The sequence below is a fragment of the Ranitomeya imitator genome, chromosome 1 (genome assembly GCF_032444005.1).
Source record: "Ranitomeya imitator isolate aRanImi1 chromosome 1, aRanImi1.pri, whole genome shotgun sequence".
NCBI classification, from domain to species: domain Eukaryota; kingdom Metazoa; phylum Chordata; class Amphibia; order Anura; family Dendrobatidae; genus Ranitomeya; species Ranitomeya imitator.
In genome coordinates this window covers 71,663,322-71,678,039 of record NC_091282.1, presented here as the reverse complement: position 1 = coordinate 71,678,039, position 14,718 = coordinate 71,663,322, and the positions used below count along the sequence as shown (strand labels likewise).

Here is a 14,718-nt window from a genome sequence, read left to right as displayed (position 1 = left end):
GGGGAGTGGGAACTCCATCCAGAGGTCTTTCGACAGATCTGCCTTCGTTGGGGGACCCCGGACGTGGATCTGATGGCGCCCAGATTGAACGCCAAGGTCCACAACTTCATTGCGCGTTCTCGGGATCCTCAGGCCATCGGAGTGGACGCGCTGATATTCCCTTGGAATCAGTTTCAACTCCCATATGTGTTTCCTCCACTTCTCTTACTGCCGAAAGTGATCCGAAAGATCAAGACGGAGGGAGTTCCGGTCATTCTGGTCGCCCCAGATTGGCCACGTCGCGCTTGGTACGCGGAGCTCGTTCAGCTCGTAGCCGACGTCCCCTGGCGGTTACCAGACCGCCCAGACCTGCTTCGCCAGGGACCGATCTGCCACCAGAGCTCAGGGGCCCTACGTTTAACGGCGTGGCTGTTGAGACCTGGATTCTAACTCGAGCTGGTTTCTCTCAGCAGGTCATTCCCACCATGCTAAGCGCTCGCAAGGCGTCTTCCACTTCCATTTACCACCGCGCCTGGAAGACCTTCTTCTCATGGTGCAGGCTCCGAGGTCACCTTCCGCTAGTCTTCTCAATCCCTTGCATCTTGGATTTCCTTCAGTCCGGGTTGGATTCCGGCTTGGCACTGAGTTCCCTCAAAGGTCAGATCTCAGCGTTATCCGTGTTGTTCCAACGCAGGATCGCTGCCAACCTCCAAGTCAAGACTTTCATTCAGGGGGTCTCCCATGTGGTTCCCCCCTACAGAATGCCGTTAGAGACCTGGGATCTCAACTTGGTCCTGGGGGTTCTTCAGGAACCTCCATTTGAACCTCTTCAGGACGTTCCTCTTTCTGTCCTTTCCTGGAAGGTTGCCTTCCTCGTAGCCGTAACGTCTATCAGACGGGTCTCAGAATTGGCCGCTTTATCTTGCCGGGCTCCTTTTCTTGCCTTCCATCAGGACAAGGTAGTCCTACGCCCTTCCCCGGCCTTTCTTCCTAAGGTGGTATCATCTTTTCACCTTAACGAGGACATCATTCTTCCCTCTTTTTGCCCGCAGCCAAAACACAGTGTTGAAAAGGCCCTTCATACCCTGGACGTGGTACGGGCTCTTAGGAGGTACATTTCCAGAACGGCTCATTTCAGAAAATCGGACGCCCTTTTTGTGCTCCCGGAGGGTCACAGAAAGGGTTTGTCTGCGTCTAAAGCCACGATAGCCAGATGGATTCGGTCTGCTATCCAGGAGTCCTATCGGGTCAGGGGCAGTCCTATCCCGGCGGGGATTAGAGCACACTCCACTCGGTCGATGGGTGCTTCCTGGGCCATCCGGCACCAGGCTACAGCGGAGCAGGTGTGCAAGGCTGCTACGTGGTCCAGCCTGCATACTTTCACAAAGCACTACAATGTCCACATTCACTCCTCTGCGGACGCGGCCCTTGGCAGACGTATTCTGCAAGCGGCCGTTGCGCATTTGTAGTCAGATGGTACACGGAGTTATTTGGTTGTATTGTTTCCCTCCCAGGGACTGCTTTGGGACGTCCCATGGTCCTGTGTCCCCAATGTGGCGAAGGAGAAATAGGGATTTTTGTGTGTACTCACCGTAAAATCCTTTTCTCCGAGCCACTCATTGGGGGACACAGCACCCACCCTGGTAGCCTTTCGGCTCGTTACCTTTCTTAGTTTTTGACTGTTTTGTTGACATGTTATACTCTAATGTTTCTTGATATTTTGTTATTATCCTACTGCTTTTGCACTGAACTGGGTCTCTGGAAGCCAGCATGAGGGTGTATACTGCAGGGGAGGAGCTAACCTTTTTTTGTCTCAGCTTAGTGTCAGCCTCCTAGTGACAGCAGCATAACACCCATGGTCCTGTGTCCCCCAATGAGTGGCTCGGAGAAAAGGATTTTACGGTGAGTACACACAAAAATCCCTATATCTTTGACAGAAACCAGTTAATCTGTTGTGGGGGCAGGGGTTACATTGAGCAGCAGGACTAGGAGGCACGTGATGCCAGGTCCTGAAATGATAATCTCCTGTTAAAACACTGATTATATTGAAACAATAACACACAACACAGTATGTTACACATTTTTGGAATCTGAGTCTTGGCCTCTACATCATGGTGCTCTCAGATTACATAGCAAAAACCTACTGACAGATTCCCTATAACCCCTTCATAACTGGAGGTATTTTCATTTTTGCGTTTTCATTTTTTGCTCCCCTTCTTCCCAGAGCCATAACTTTTTTCTTTTTCTGTCAAAATGGCCATGCGAGGGCTTATTTTTTGCGGGACGAGTTGTACTTTTGAACGACACCATTGGTTCTAACATCGTGTACTGGGAAACGGGAAAAAAATCCAAATGCAATGAAATTGCAAAAAAAGTGCAATTCCAAGGTGTTTTTTTTTTTATTTTTTTTTTTACCATGTTCACTCAATGCTAAAAATGACCTGCCATTATGATTCTCCCGGTAATTACAAGTTCATAAACAACGAACATGTCTAGGTTCTTTTTTTATTTAAGTGGTAAAATAAAAATCCAAACTTTTGGGTAAAAACAAAAAACAAAAAAAAAACCGCAATTTTCCGAGACCTGTAGCATCTCAATTTTTTGTGATCTGGGGCTGGATGAGGTCTTATTTCTTACGCACCGATCTGTCGTTTTTATTGATACCATTTTGGTGCAGATATGACCTTTTGAATGCCCGTTATTGCATTTTATTGCAATGTAGCGGTGACAAAAAAAACGTAATCCTGACTTTCTCTAGTAGCCTTCCACGACAGCCCAGGAGGTTGTCTCCATACCCTAATGGGGGACAGGAAGCACAAGAGGTTAAAAACCCCTCCCACCTCCCATTAACCAGTGTCTTTCCTGTCCCCCATGGGGCATGGAGAGGTTTCTGGTGCGCTGCGCGGCCGGCTCTGGCAGTGTACCTTATATATCTTAGCGGGGCACTGGTGGTCGGGCCCCCAGGGCTTCCTCCTCCGTTATGCTCCCGTCTCTTCGGATTCTGGGACCGCATTCCCGGTCCTCCTGAGGCCCCTTGCGGGGGGTAAAGCGGGCCGGTAATCCCATCCCGGAGGCCTCCCTAAGCTCTCCGGCATCTCCCCCCTCCTGTGCGCGCTGTTCGGCGACCCGGAAGTCACGTGGCACTTCACTTCCGGGTCAGCGCTCCTGCATAGGAGCGATACTGTCCGGGATTATGGACTGCCGAACGGCGTGTGAGGCACGCTGCATACTCGCACGCCTGCCTGGGACTGCGGAGGGGGAGGGGTGGCTAATTGCCATGCGCTGGGGCAGCATTATTTTCTATATAAGCTGCAGAAGACGTCTCAGGTAAGCCTGCTTAAGCATGGATACGTCTTGCCCTGCAGCTGCAGAGCCCAGCGCTCCCCAGACCCCAGTAAGTGTGGCAGGGGCGTGTTCCATTTAAAGGTAGTCAGTGTACCTTCTTATACTGCTTCCTCTCTCATTTCAGGGAGACAAGCCTGGCCATAAAACTACTACCAAACGCAAATGTGCTACTTGTAGTGGGAAGCTGCCCTTAAAATGGGAGAAAAAATTGTGCCAACCCTGTACGGACAAAGTAATCCGGGCTGAACATCCTTCACTAATTGAAGAGATACGTTCCTTGGTTAGACAAGAGGTTCAGACCTCTTTAGCCACGCTTGCTCCCCCTCCACCGCCACCACCATCCTCACCTGGTCCATCACTTCCCAAAAAGAGAAAGATCCAGGAATATTCTGGGTCAGAGTCTGATGGCTCTTATGCGTCATCTTCAGTCAAATGGGAAGATGTCCTACCTCATAAAACTGCTGAAATCAGAAAATACCTTTTTTCCTCTGAATACATTGAGGAATTGGTGTCCGCAGTGAGGAATACTATGGGGCTAAAGGAGGAACCCGTTCCTCAGTCTATACAGGACGAGTTATTCGGCATACATACTGATAAGCAACCTGGGTTTCCCGTACACAAAAGTATTATCGATATGATCAATAATGAGTGGGAACTTCCTGAGAAACGGCTAACCACCCCCTCAGGCTTTAAACATCGGTTTCCTCTGGATGAGGATTCAATTAAATGGAACATCCCAAAAATAGATGTTCAAGTGGCTAGAGTGGCAAAAAAGACGGCCCTGCCGTTCGAAGACTCTTCCCAGTTAAAAGACCCCTTAGATAGGAAGATTGAGAGCCTTCTCAAAAAATCCTGGGAAACTTCCACTTCGGCCCTCAGGTTCAATATTGCATCCACCTATGTAGCCCGCTCTCTCTTCTGCTGGTTGGAAGAATTAGAAAACACATCTCTCAGGGTACTCCGAGAGATGAAGTGTTGGACTCCTTGCCTATTTTACATAGAGTAACTGGATTTCTTGCAGACGCCTCACTGGAATCAAGACAAATTCGGCCAGAGCGGAGATGTCACTTCAAAGATAAAACTCTGTTCCATTCCCTTTAAAGGTGACTGTGTTTGGGCCCTCATTAGATGACATCCTGGAAAAAGCCACGGACAGGAAGAAGACTCTTTCTGAACAGAGACCTCCCAGGAAGCGTTTTTTTTGGGCTTCCCAGTCCCAGCCCTCCCAGGTTAAGGGAAAAGGAAAGTCCGAAAGATGGAGTTATGCCAAGGGGAAACCTAAAAATATCCTTGTTCCCCAACAACCCCAGCAAGAAAAACAATGACTCCAATCCGGTGGGGGGGAGGCTTTCGAACTTCGTTCACAGTTGGCAGAATATCTCCTACAGCCCTTGGGTAGTGTTATCCAACAGGGTCTTCTTATAGAGTTCGAGGCGCCTCCTCCCAGGATCCTAAGAGTCACCTCCCCGTCATCTCGGGAGACTCGAAAACTGATGATGTCAGGGTTACAAGATTTGCTAACCTCGAGAGCTATTTCAATGGTCCCGGTAAACGAGCGAGGGAAAGGGCATTACTCCCGTATATTTATGGTAAAAAAGCCTTCTGGACAAGCCCGGATCATAATAAATTTTAAAGCTCTCAACCAATACATTACTTACCGCAAATTCAAAATGGAGTCGGTAAAATCAGCCATCCCTCTGATAGCTCCTCATTCATATATGGCAACAATAGACCTCAAGGATGCCTACTTCCATATTCCGATACATCCTCGTCACAGGAGATATCTAAGATTTGCTGTCCAGTTGAATCACAAGATTCTACATTTTCAATACAATGTTCTCCCCTTCGGGATCTCCTCGGCCCCAAGGGTTTTCTCCAGAGTTATGGCGGAAACTGTATCTCATATCAGAAACCAAGACGTCGCCATAATACCGTACTTGGACGACCTTCTAATTATTGGTCCTTCTGCCGAAATTCTCAATCAGAGGATTTCCAGAACTCTGAGCATCTTACGACTTTTGGGTTGGATACCCAATCTGAAGAAGTCTCATCTATTACCATCAAAGGTGATAAAATTTCTCGGGGTCCTATTGGACTCGGAAAATCAAAAATCCTTTCTACCAGAAGAGCACCGGAAGAACCTGATATCCAAGGTCCTAGACTTCAAAAAGCAAAGGTCTCCTACTCTGCGGACAGCAATGTCTCTTCTGGGGTCAATGATGGCCTGTATACAATCAGTCCAGTGGGCTCAGGCCCACTCCAGAGTTCTGCAGGCACATATTCTAGGAAAGTGGAATGGAAATCCAAATTTCCTAAACAGAAGAGTGTACACTCCAGGGAAGGTAAAGGCCTCGTTAACCTGGTGGACGATCCAAACAAACCTGCTAAGAGGGGTGGACTGGACACAAAATCCACTGGTGACAGTAACAACAGATGCCAGTCAAAAAGGTTGGGGAGCAGTTGTCTCGCAGATCCCATTGCAAGGTCACTGGAATCGGAAAGAAAGCTCCAGTTCTTCCAACCTCAGAGAATTGATGGCAGTGGAGAAGGCCCTTCTAGCCGCCAACAGTCTGATTGTAGGTCAACATGTCAGAGTTTACTCGGACAATATAACGACTGTAGCGCTTCTCAAACACCAGGGAATCCGAAGTTCAACCACTTGAAAGTAGTATCAAGCATAACTTTTTGCTGGGCAGAGAAACATCTCCTCTCACTATCAGCAATACACCTCAAAGGGTCAGTAAACGTTCATGCAGATCTCCTAAGTCGTCACGACTTACAACCAGGAGAATGGAGCTTGAAGGCGGATGTTTTCAGAATGTTGACGAACAAATGGGGCCTCCCCGACATAGATCTTTTAGCATCAAGTCAGAATGCATAGGTCGAGAACTACTTCTCTCTAGACCCCAGGGACAAGTCTCAAGGAGTAGACGCCTTTGCTCATACATGGAGGTTCCGACTAGCATACGTGTTTCCTCCAATACCGTTACTTGCAAAAACCCTCCGGAAGATCCGTGACGATCAGGTCCCGACTATCCTGGTAGCTCTGGAATGGCCGAAGAGGAGCTGGTACCACCTCATCAGAGAATTACAAGTGGATGGTCCAGTTTTTTTATTCTACAAACATCAGAGGATCTTCTCTTCCAGGGTCTGTTTTATCATCCAAACCCCCAGAAATTCAAACTGGCAGCCTGGCTGTTGAAGCCCAGGTATTAAGAGCTAAAGGTCTTTCAGAGTCAGTGATTTCTACTTTACAAAAATCCAGAAAACCTGTCACCAACGCTATATATAGCAAAATTTGGAAAAGGTTCTCCTCGTGGTGTCATCCTCATAATCCTGACCCCTTCATTATATCATCTCACAAATATTAGATTTTCTACAAAAAGGATTGGAGTTTGGGTTGAAGCAGAGTACCTTAAAAGTTCAAGTGTCAGCTTTGAGTTCTGTCTTTGACCAAGACCTTGCAGGTCATCGTTGGATAAAAAGGTTTATGGTCTCAGCATCAAGACATTGTCCAAAACAACAAATTTTTGTGCCATCATGGGACTTAAACGTAGTCCTAAAGGGCCTTATGGCTCCTCCATTTGAGCCGTTATCATCCTGTTCCTCACTGCTCCTGTCCTGCAAAACTGCCTTCTTAGTTGCCATTTCTACTGCAAGACGAGTGGGGGAAATACAAGCCATCTCAATTAGAGAACCTTATCTTGGCATAAGGGATGATTCCATTGTGTTCCGACCAGATCCATGTTTTCTTCCCAAAGTAGTGTGAATTTCACCAATCACAGGACATAGCCCTCCCATCGTTCTGTCACAATCCTACAAATTCGGAAGAACATAGATTTCATACCTTGGATGTACGGCATATAGAATTACACTATTTGGAACAAACTAAATCCTTCAGAATTGACCAAAATCTCTTCGTTCATTTATCTGGCCGAAACAAGGGCAAAAAAGTACCGAAGAGTACCATTGCCAACTGGATAAAAAAGGCCATTACTGAGGCATATCTAGCTCAGAATATTTCGGTTCCTGCTGGCCTAAAGGCTCATTCCACCAGATCTACCTCCGTCTCTTGGGCTGAAAGGGCTGGTGCTTCCACAGAGCAGATTTGCAGGGCTGCAACATGGTCTTCTCTACACACATTTACTAAGCATTATAGATTGGACTTCTGGTCCAACCGGGATCTAGACTTTGGCCGGAAGGTTCTTGAGACTGTGGTCCCTCCCTAAATACAGAATTGGTTGGCATTCCTCCTGGGCTGTCGTGGAAGGCTACTAGAGAAAATAGAATTATTCTTACCGTTAATTCGGTTTCTAGGAGCCTTCCACGACAGCATTAATTCCCTCCCGATGTTCTTGGATATTTTTCTGAGAACCTAAAAGGTAACCGGTGCTATGGGTTCAGTTGTAAGTCACTGTTTAATGGGAGGTGGGAGGGGTTTTTAACCTCTTGTGCTTCCTGTCCCCCATTAGCGTATGGAGACAACCTCCTGGGCTGTCGTGGAAGGCTCCTAGAAACCAAATTAACGGTAAGAATAATTCTATTTTTTGATTTTTTTTCTCATTACGCCGTGTAGCGATCAGGTTAATGCTTTTTTTTATATTGATAGATTGGAGCGATTCTAAACGCGGCGATACCAAATATGTGTATTTTTTTTATTTTATTTTGAAAGAGGGGTGATTTGCACTCTTATATTTTTATTTTTTTTTAACTTTTGCATGCTTCGATAGTCTCCATGGGTGACTAGAAGCTGTAGTTGTCCAATTGACTCTGCTACATCAAATCCCCTGTGTGTGTAGCAGAAATGCTCACTTGCTATGAGTACCGACCACCAGGCGGCACTCATAGCAATCAGGCTATGACAACCATAGAGGTCTGCTGGAGACCTCTGGTTGTCATGCCAACCCATCGGTGATCCGCGATCACGTGACTGGGTCACCGATGGGTGGGATTTCCAGCGCGCTTCCAGTAAGTGCGAGTTAAATGCCACTGTCAGAGATTGACAGCGGCATTTAACAGATTGACAGCCGCAGGTGGATCGCAATTCCACCTGAGGCTGTTAGAGGCACATGTCAGCTGTTCAAAACAGCTGACATGTGCCGGAAAATATGTGGGCTCACCGCCAGAGCCCACATCAAAGGCAGGGAGTCCGACGTGGGCGTGCTATTATACCCGACGTCGGAAAGGGGTTAATATACACCTGGTAATAAAGTGTTCTCACTGGTGTGTGATAGTAAAAATTATGACATTCACAATCTGTGCAAAAAAACAAACATTTGAAGGTCCTAAAGAGGTTAAAAAAAAAAAATCAAACTAATTTTTGCTGTTATAGATTTCCATGTGTATCTGTTGGCGGTTCCAGTTTATAAGCATAAAGGGGGGCCATTTTGGAATTTTTTTTTTTCCAGACGCGGTGCCACTCTTGTTAATGGGTTGTGTGTAAGGCTACGTTCACATTTGCGTTGTGCGCCGCTGTGTCAGCGACACAACGCAAATAAAAACGCACGCAAAAACGCGTTTTGCGACGCATGCGTCTTTTTTGCCGAAATTTGGACGCAAGAAAAATGCAACTTGTTGCGTTTTCTGCGCCCGACGCTTGCGGCAAAAAAACCGCATGCGTCGCACAACGCAGCACAACGCATGTCCATGCGTCCCCCATGTTAAATATAGGGGCGCATGCCCCATGCGTCGCCGCTGCGTCGCCCGACGCAAACACGCAACACGCAAAACGCTAATGTGAACGTAGCCTAATATTGCAGCGAATCCCCTTACATTTTGAGTACCAGTCACAATGTATGAGCGTTACAATTGGCCGGGGCTCTAAGGAATATCTTCTAAAACAATGGCTTCATTTTGTCTGTAGGATTTTCAAGAGTATGTGAAGAAGCTGGATGAGATCCTGACCCTCAAGTGCAAACACATAGAGACCCTGAGAGGTCAGTTGCAGAGGTTCCTGGAAAACCAACCTGCAGAGACGACGACTCTGCCGCCCTCAGTCCACGAAAAGAACGCGCAAAAGTTGGACGACTGTCTCTGCTGCGCTTAACCCATCACCAAGTGAGAACCCATCGGATGAGAGGTCACAAGCCAAAGATACCAGTGAACAGCCCATAATCTGGGCGCGAGTTTATTAATCCCAAAATAAATTGACACTTTTATCATCCCCAATTTTCATGGACTGGATCTGGACATGGACTGGAGAAAAAAAGGGGCAATGAAAATAGGAAAGATTTCATGGGGAACTAAAGAGATGATTTTTTAAAATTTTTATTATGCACAAGAGATGGTAGAAATCCTTCACCATATTCTGATTGTTCCGTTAATGAATTGGAAAGTTTCAGAAAGTTTTCAGATTTCTTCACTTTTATAGAATACGACTCAAAACAGAAGATACAAAATAAAATGATCCGAACAGTGATGCTAGAGGGGAACATGAGTGTGCCTAAGGGTACGTGCACCACTTTAGTATCTGCAGCTGATTTTTCTGCTCCAAAAATTCATTGTTGGCTTCGTTTTTACTCGTTTTCTCCCATTCATAGGAGTCAAAAACGCTGAAAGCATTGACATGCTGCCGACTTGATAAAAACAAACGCTTTAATGGCTCAAAGTCGCAAAAAAAAAAATCTTCTGTGAGATTTCAGAAATCTCTTTGCAGGTACCGTAAAAGCTGCATTTTTTTTTCATGGCAAAATGCAATGTATGAACAAGCCATGATACCGTAAAATTCCTTTAATCCAGCGTGAGACCAAATAGGATTATCTAGTATTCTACATTATTGGACTGGCATAGAAAAAGGGGCAAAGAAACTTCAGGAGGGTCAGGAGTACAAATTTAGATGTTAGAGGGGTATTCCTATCCCCAAGATCCTATTCCAATATTTAGCAGGTGTAACAATAATATTAGCAAATACCTCCAATTGTCTCTTACCCCATGTCCAGGGCATTGCTGTAGCTTAGGTATCCATGGTTTCAACCACTCATATTAACTGCTGTTAGTGGTTTTAACCATGGATACCTAAGCTTAATCAATGCCCTGCACATGGGGTAAGAGACATGTTCCCAGAACTTACTTTCTGTGAATCCATTCAATGCAATGAACCCATTCTTGTTAATGAGGGCAGGGTTTGGACCTCGTTGTTGGAGCATTGAGCCTTGTGGATGTTTTGGAAGGCGGATATTGCGTGGCAGGGCTTGACAAAATTTACTGCAGAGTGGTATGCGTTACCAGATGAGAAAGTAGAATGGATGTTCGAGCCGACGTTGTGTCCTTACCTTGGTCACGAAATTTGTGAAATTCCATAAATCGTCAACGATATCCTGAAATAAAGTAATTGTACTGATAGTGGGGCTCTGCCTTGGAGACCCTCCTTGGAAAATTGCCTTACTAGCAGCTGATTAGTTGAAGGTTAATAATAAATCAAAAAGGAGAATAAGAGCTTGGCCTTAGTGTTTGTCAGATGAGAAGTAGTCTGTGTTTTAATGGATGAAAATCTGATTATTTTACATATGCTCGTCTGATCCACCGCTTACAGAGGTAGGAATACCAAAACAAGCATTACTTGTCCCCGCCACTCCAACGCTGTCTGCCACTGTTTGTACTTTCACAGGAAGGCAGCAGTGATGCCACATCTATAACACGTGACCGATGCAGGCAGTCGCTGACCTCGGCAGTCCTGAACCCTCTACCTTTGCAATGACCACTCAGACCAGTGAATGGCTGATAATTTGTTAACTTGAAATGCGTTCGCAGGAAATGTTAATATTTTCTATCACAATCCGTATTTAAAAAAAACAAATTCAGACCGGCCACTAGGCTCATTACAAAGCTTCAAGCCACATTGATATTAGCAGCAATAGACTGACTCAGACGTAACTTGGTTATATTCAAGTATGTAACGAGCATACTGCAAATAAAGAGAACCTCATTGTGAAGGGAGGGGGAGCAGGTGAGCTGTGACATCACTCGCCTAATTTATATAAAGTCTAAAAAGTCCTCCGTGAAGAACAGGAAATATTAAATTAGATTAAGTTAATTACAAAAAATTAAATATAAAAATAGGTGTAATGGCTGGTGTGAAAATTGCTAAATTTTTATTTTTTTCAATTACACTAGTTTAAAAAAACATTCAATATAAACATGATTAAAACAGCTCATTTTCTGACGACACTTTCCACCATTACCACTTTTTTTTTGAAACGGTCATCCTCTTTGAAATTGATTTAAGATATAGAACTTTTTTTTTTCTTTTAACCCTCATAGTGATGTATATCACAGGAATAGGACACAGCTGCTAAACTGGAACCGTAGGTGTCAGGTGTAGACAAACGCAAACCCTGCAGTGCAGGCCACGTTCAGTGAAGGTGGCCATAAACCTAGTAGTTTAAGTTTCGTCCCTCATTAATATGTAAATGGCATCGTGCTTCGTTGTGACCCCAGAAACGTGGCTAATGTTCTCAGCGTCTTCTGTAGGACTGGGGGAAACACTACGTAGATTCTTCATCTACCATCTATGCAGTTACAGGTCATTGTCTCTTTGAAACGATAGCGACTAATAATCACTCGTCCTGACAAGTTTAAAGGGACGGATACATTAGTGATGAGCGGACTCGTGGATAGTCGAGTTCAACCGAACTGCTGTCCAAAGTTTAGTTTGGGTACCAGAACTGTACGTGAACTCGAACCCCATGGAAATAAATTGGGACCCAAATTTTGGAGCTGGAAAATCTTTTTAAAGTGTGGGTATTTGATACAATTTCTTTAATCTGAATCCTCTTTTAAAAACAAACAAAAAAAACACGCAATTTAAATGATTCCCTCCCGTTTTGTGTACACAGCTACCCACGGTAATTTCGCTGTACATGTGTGGTTTAATCCCGCAGTCTTTGGCCTCCTTTTCTTGATGAAATGTAGTAGATTTTTAAAATCAGGAGTTCTGTTATTATGGAGAAACATGGGTCTGCCCAACGCAAACCAGTAGATTTCTTAATTTCTTGGTAGCAAAGATGCTACAGAAAAAAAAAATTTGAATTTGAAATGATGGATCTTGTGCATAGAGGTAAAGTGAAATCTCTGCCTGGACTCTTATTGTTTTTGTGGTGTTTTTTTTTTTTTAAGTTTTGGATTTTATTCTTTTTTTTTTTTTTTTTTATTTGACACAAAGTCCACCTGCAAAGATGAATGAAATGTGCCGATTCATCAAGTGTTTTATTGCACCAGTTCTGATGCAGGGTGCGCTGGAATAAAGATGCAACAAATTAATTAAATGCAAACAATTTATCGCATCTGTCACCTGCTCGCTACAGTACGTCTGTTGTCATTTACATTTTTGTGGTGTGAGAAATGGCAAATTTGTCGGACCATTCTCTGCTACATCCCTCCCAATTAACTACTCACTTTTCAAAAAGTTTGACAAAAGTCGCATAATTATTTGCTTAGAGTAGCTGATGTTTGAGGCTGCCATTTTCATTGATTTTTTTTTTTTTAAAAATCACTAATTTACCAAATTAGCCTTTATGCCTCCCCAAAAGGGCCCAATTTTTGCTAGAAAAGAATTTCCATGTTGTGGGATCTCGCAGCCCTCCATGGCCGCCATCGTAGTGAAAGTGTGAGAGGAGCCACGTAGGGTTGTGGGATCCCGCTGTGGATGCAAAGTTCCCACAATGTGGAAGTTTGGGTCACCCTTTAGCTACAAAGTCAGGCCTTTTTTCTGAGCGCTTTTACAGTGGCATCTCGTATATAGCACAAGCGATCAGACAATCGCATCTTCAAGTTCCCTAAGGGGGCAAATAATAACAGTGAAAAGTTTAAAAAAAAAAGCAAAAATTATAAGAAAAAAAAGCTAAAGTTCTAATCATCCCCTCATGTCAATGTGGACAGAAAAATAAGGGCTATGTGCACACGTAGAATGGGCCATTCCGATTTTTTCCGCAGCAGATTTGCTAAATCCGCATTGGAAAACCGCTGCGGTTTTTAATGCAGATTTATTGCGGTTTTCTATCTGCAGTTTTCTATTGGAGCAGATGGAAAACTGCTGTGGATTCCGCACAAAGAATTGACATGCTGCGGAAAATAATCCGCTGCGTTTCCGCGCGGCTTTTTCCGCAGCATGGGCACAACGTTTTTGGTTTCCCAAAAGTTTACATTGTACTGTAAACTCATGGGAAACTGCTGCGGATCCGCAGCAAAATCCGCATCGTGTGCACATAGCCTTATGGTTCTGGAAAAAAACAAAAAGTGACTAAAGTGCCTGTCAAATTTGAAACGCACACCCACATAAAAAAAATCTTCAAATTTTAGTTATCGTATTCTAACTTTTAAAAATTGTGTTAGCTTTTATTCTAATGATCCTAAAAGGGGATGTCTTAGTTATCCTGATGTTTATTTAGGTAAGATGTTTCTCGGGAATACAAGTATTTTCTTAAAGGGTGTTTCCACTACTAGGATAACCCCTTCATGATCTAAATATTTGGACCTGATAAAATAAAGCCTAAACTCACCTCCCGCCATGGCGCCATTCCCAGTGTCCTTACTCGCTCTCCCAGAGGCTCCCATCCTTTTTTGTGACACGTGATGCCCGGCGCCCAATCAGCACTGGCATCAATGTCTCCACCTTCGTAGAATGGAACATGAAGAGGAAGCCAGAGATCAGCCGCAGCCTGAACTTTCTCTTTCTGTTCAATTCGACAGAAGGTGGAGACAATGACGCCAGTGCTGATTGGGAGCTGGGCATCACATGTCAACCACACGAGAGCCCCAGGGAGAGTGAGTGCCGGCACCTCTGTGCCTGCAGGTGAGGTGAGTATAGGCGTTTTTATTTTATCGGGGTCAAACATTTAGTTCAAGGAGTTGTCCTAGTAGTGGACAACCCCATTAAGAGTTCGATTTCGTGCTGTCCCGATGTAATTCTTCCTAGAAATGTAAGTTAATATTTCCTCTACACACCAACGCTATGGTAGGGTCAGAATTGTTCAGTGTTCTAAGAAAGATGTGTCCTGTCAACACTTGGAGCCATCATAAAGTAACATGTTCTGACCGATCCGCTTCTGTAATGGTTTTGATATAATACAATCAATCAAAAATATCATTTCTGGGCTATGAAGGGTTAAGGTCAGGGTTATGTGTGATATGAGACGGTTGACTTATTTATTACATTATTTTTAAGTTTAATGACTGATATCCATAATAAAAAAAAAATAAAATAACATGCACTTTCCACTATTGTGAATTTTTATGCTTTTATTTCTATCCAGCCTGGATCTCTGAGAAGGTGGAAGTTGGTCGTAACAATATTAACCAAGAAAACTCACGATCTATAATAACGAGAAATAAAAGATTCTAACACGAAACCAACACAGAAGCATACCAAATGTTATTGCTTTTGATAATTGATGGCTC

The 14,718-nt window shown here is 44.4% G+C and overlaps 1 protein-coding gene across 1 annotated transcript in view; it reads left to right on the top strand.

Moving 5' to 3' along the window:
- The window catches only part of KIF24 (kinesin family member 24), a 61,213-nt gene extending 46,677 nt beyond the window's left edge, over positions 1–14,536 (top strand). Inside the window, exon 13 of the mRNA XM_069747780.1 lies at positions 9,188–14,536. Coding sequence (XP_069603881.1) covers positions 9,188–9,370 — 183 coding nt within the window. The 3' untranslated portion in view covers positions 9,371–14,536. The remainder of the gene's footprint in view (positions 1–9,187) is intronic.
- Positions 14,537–14,718: the final 182 nt, after the last annotated feature.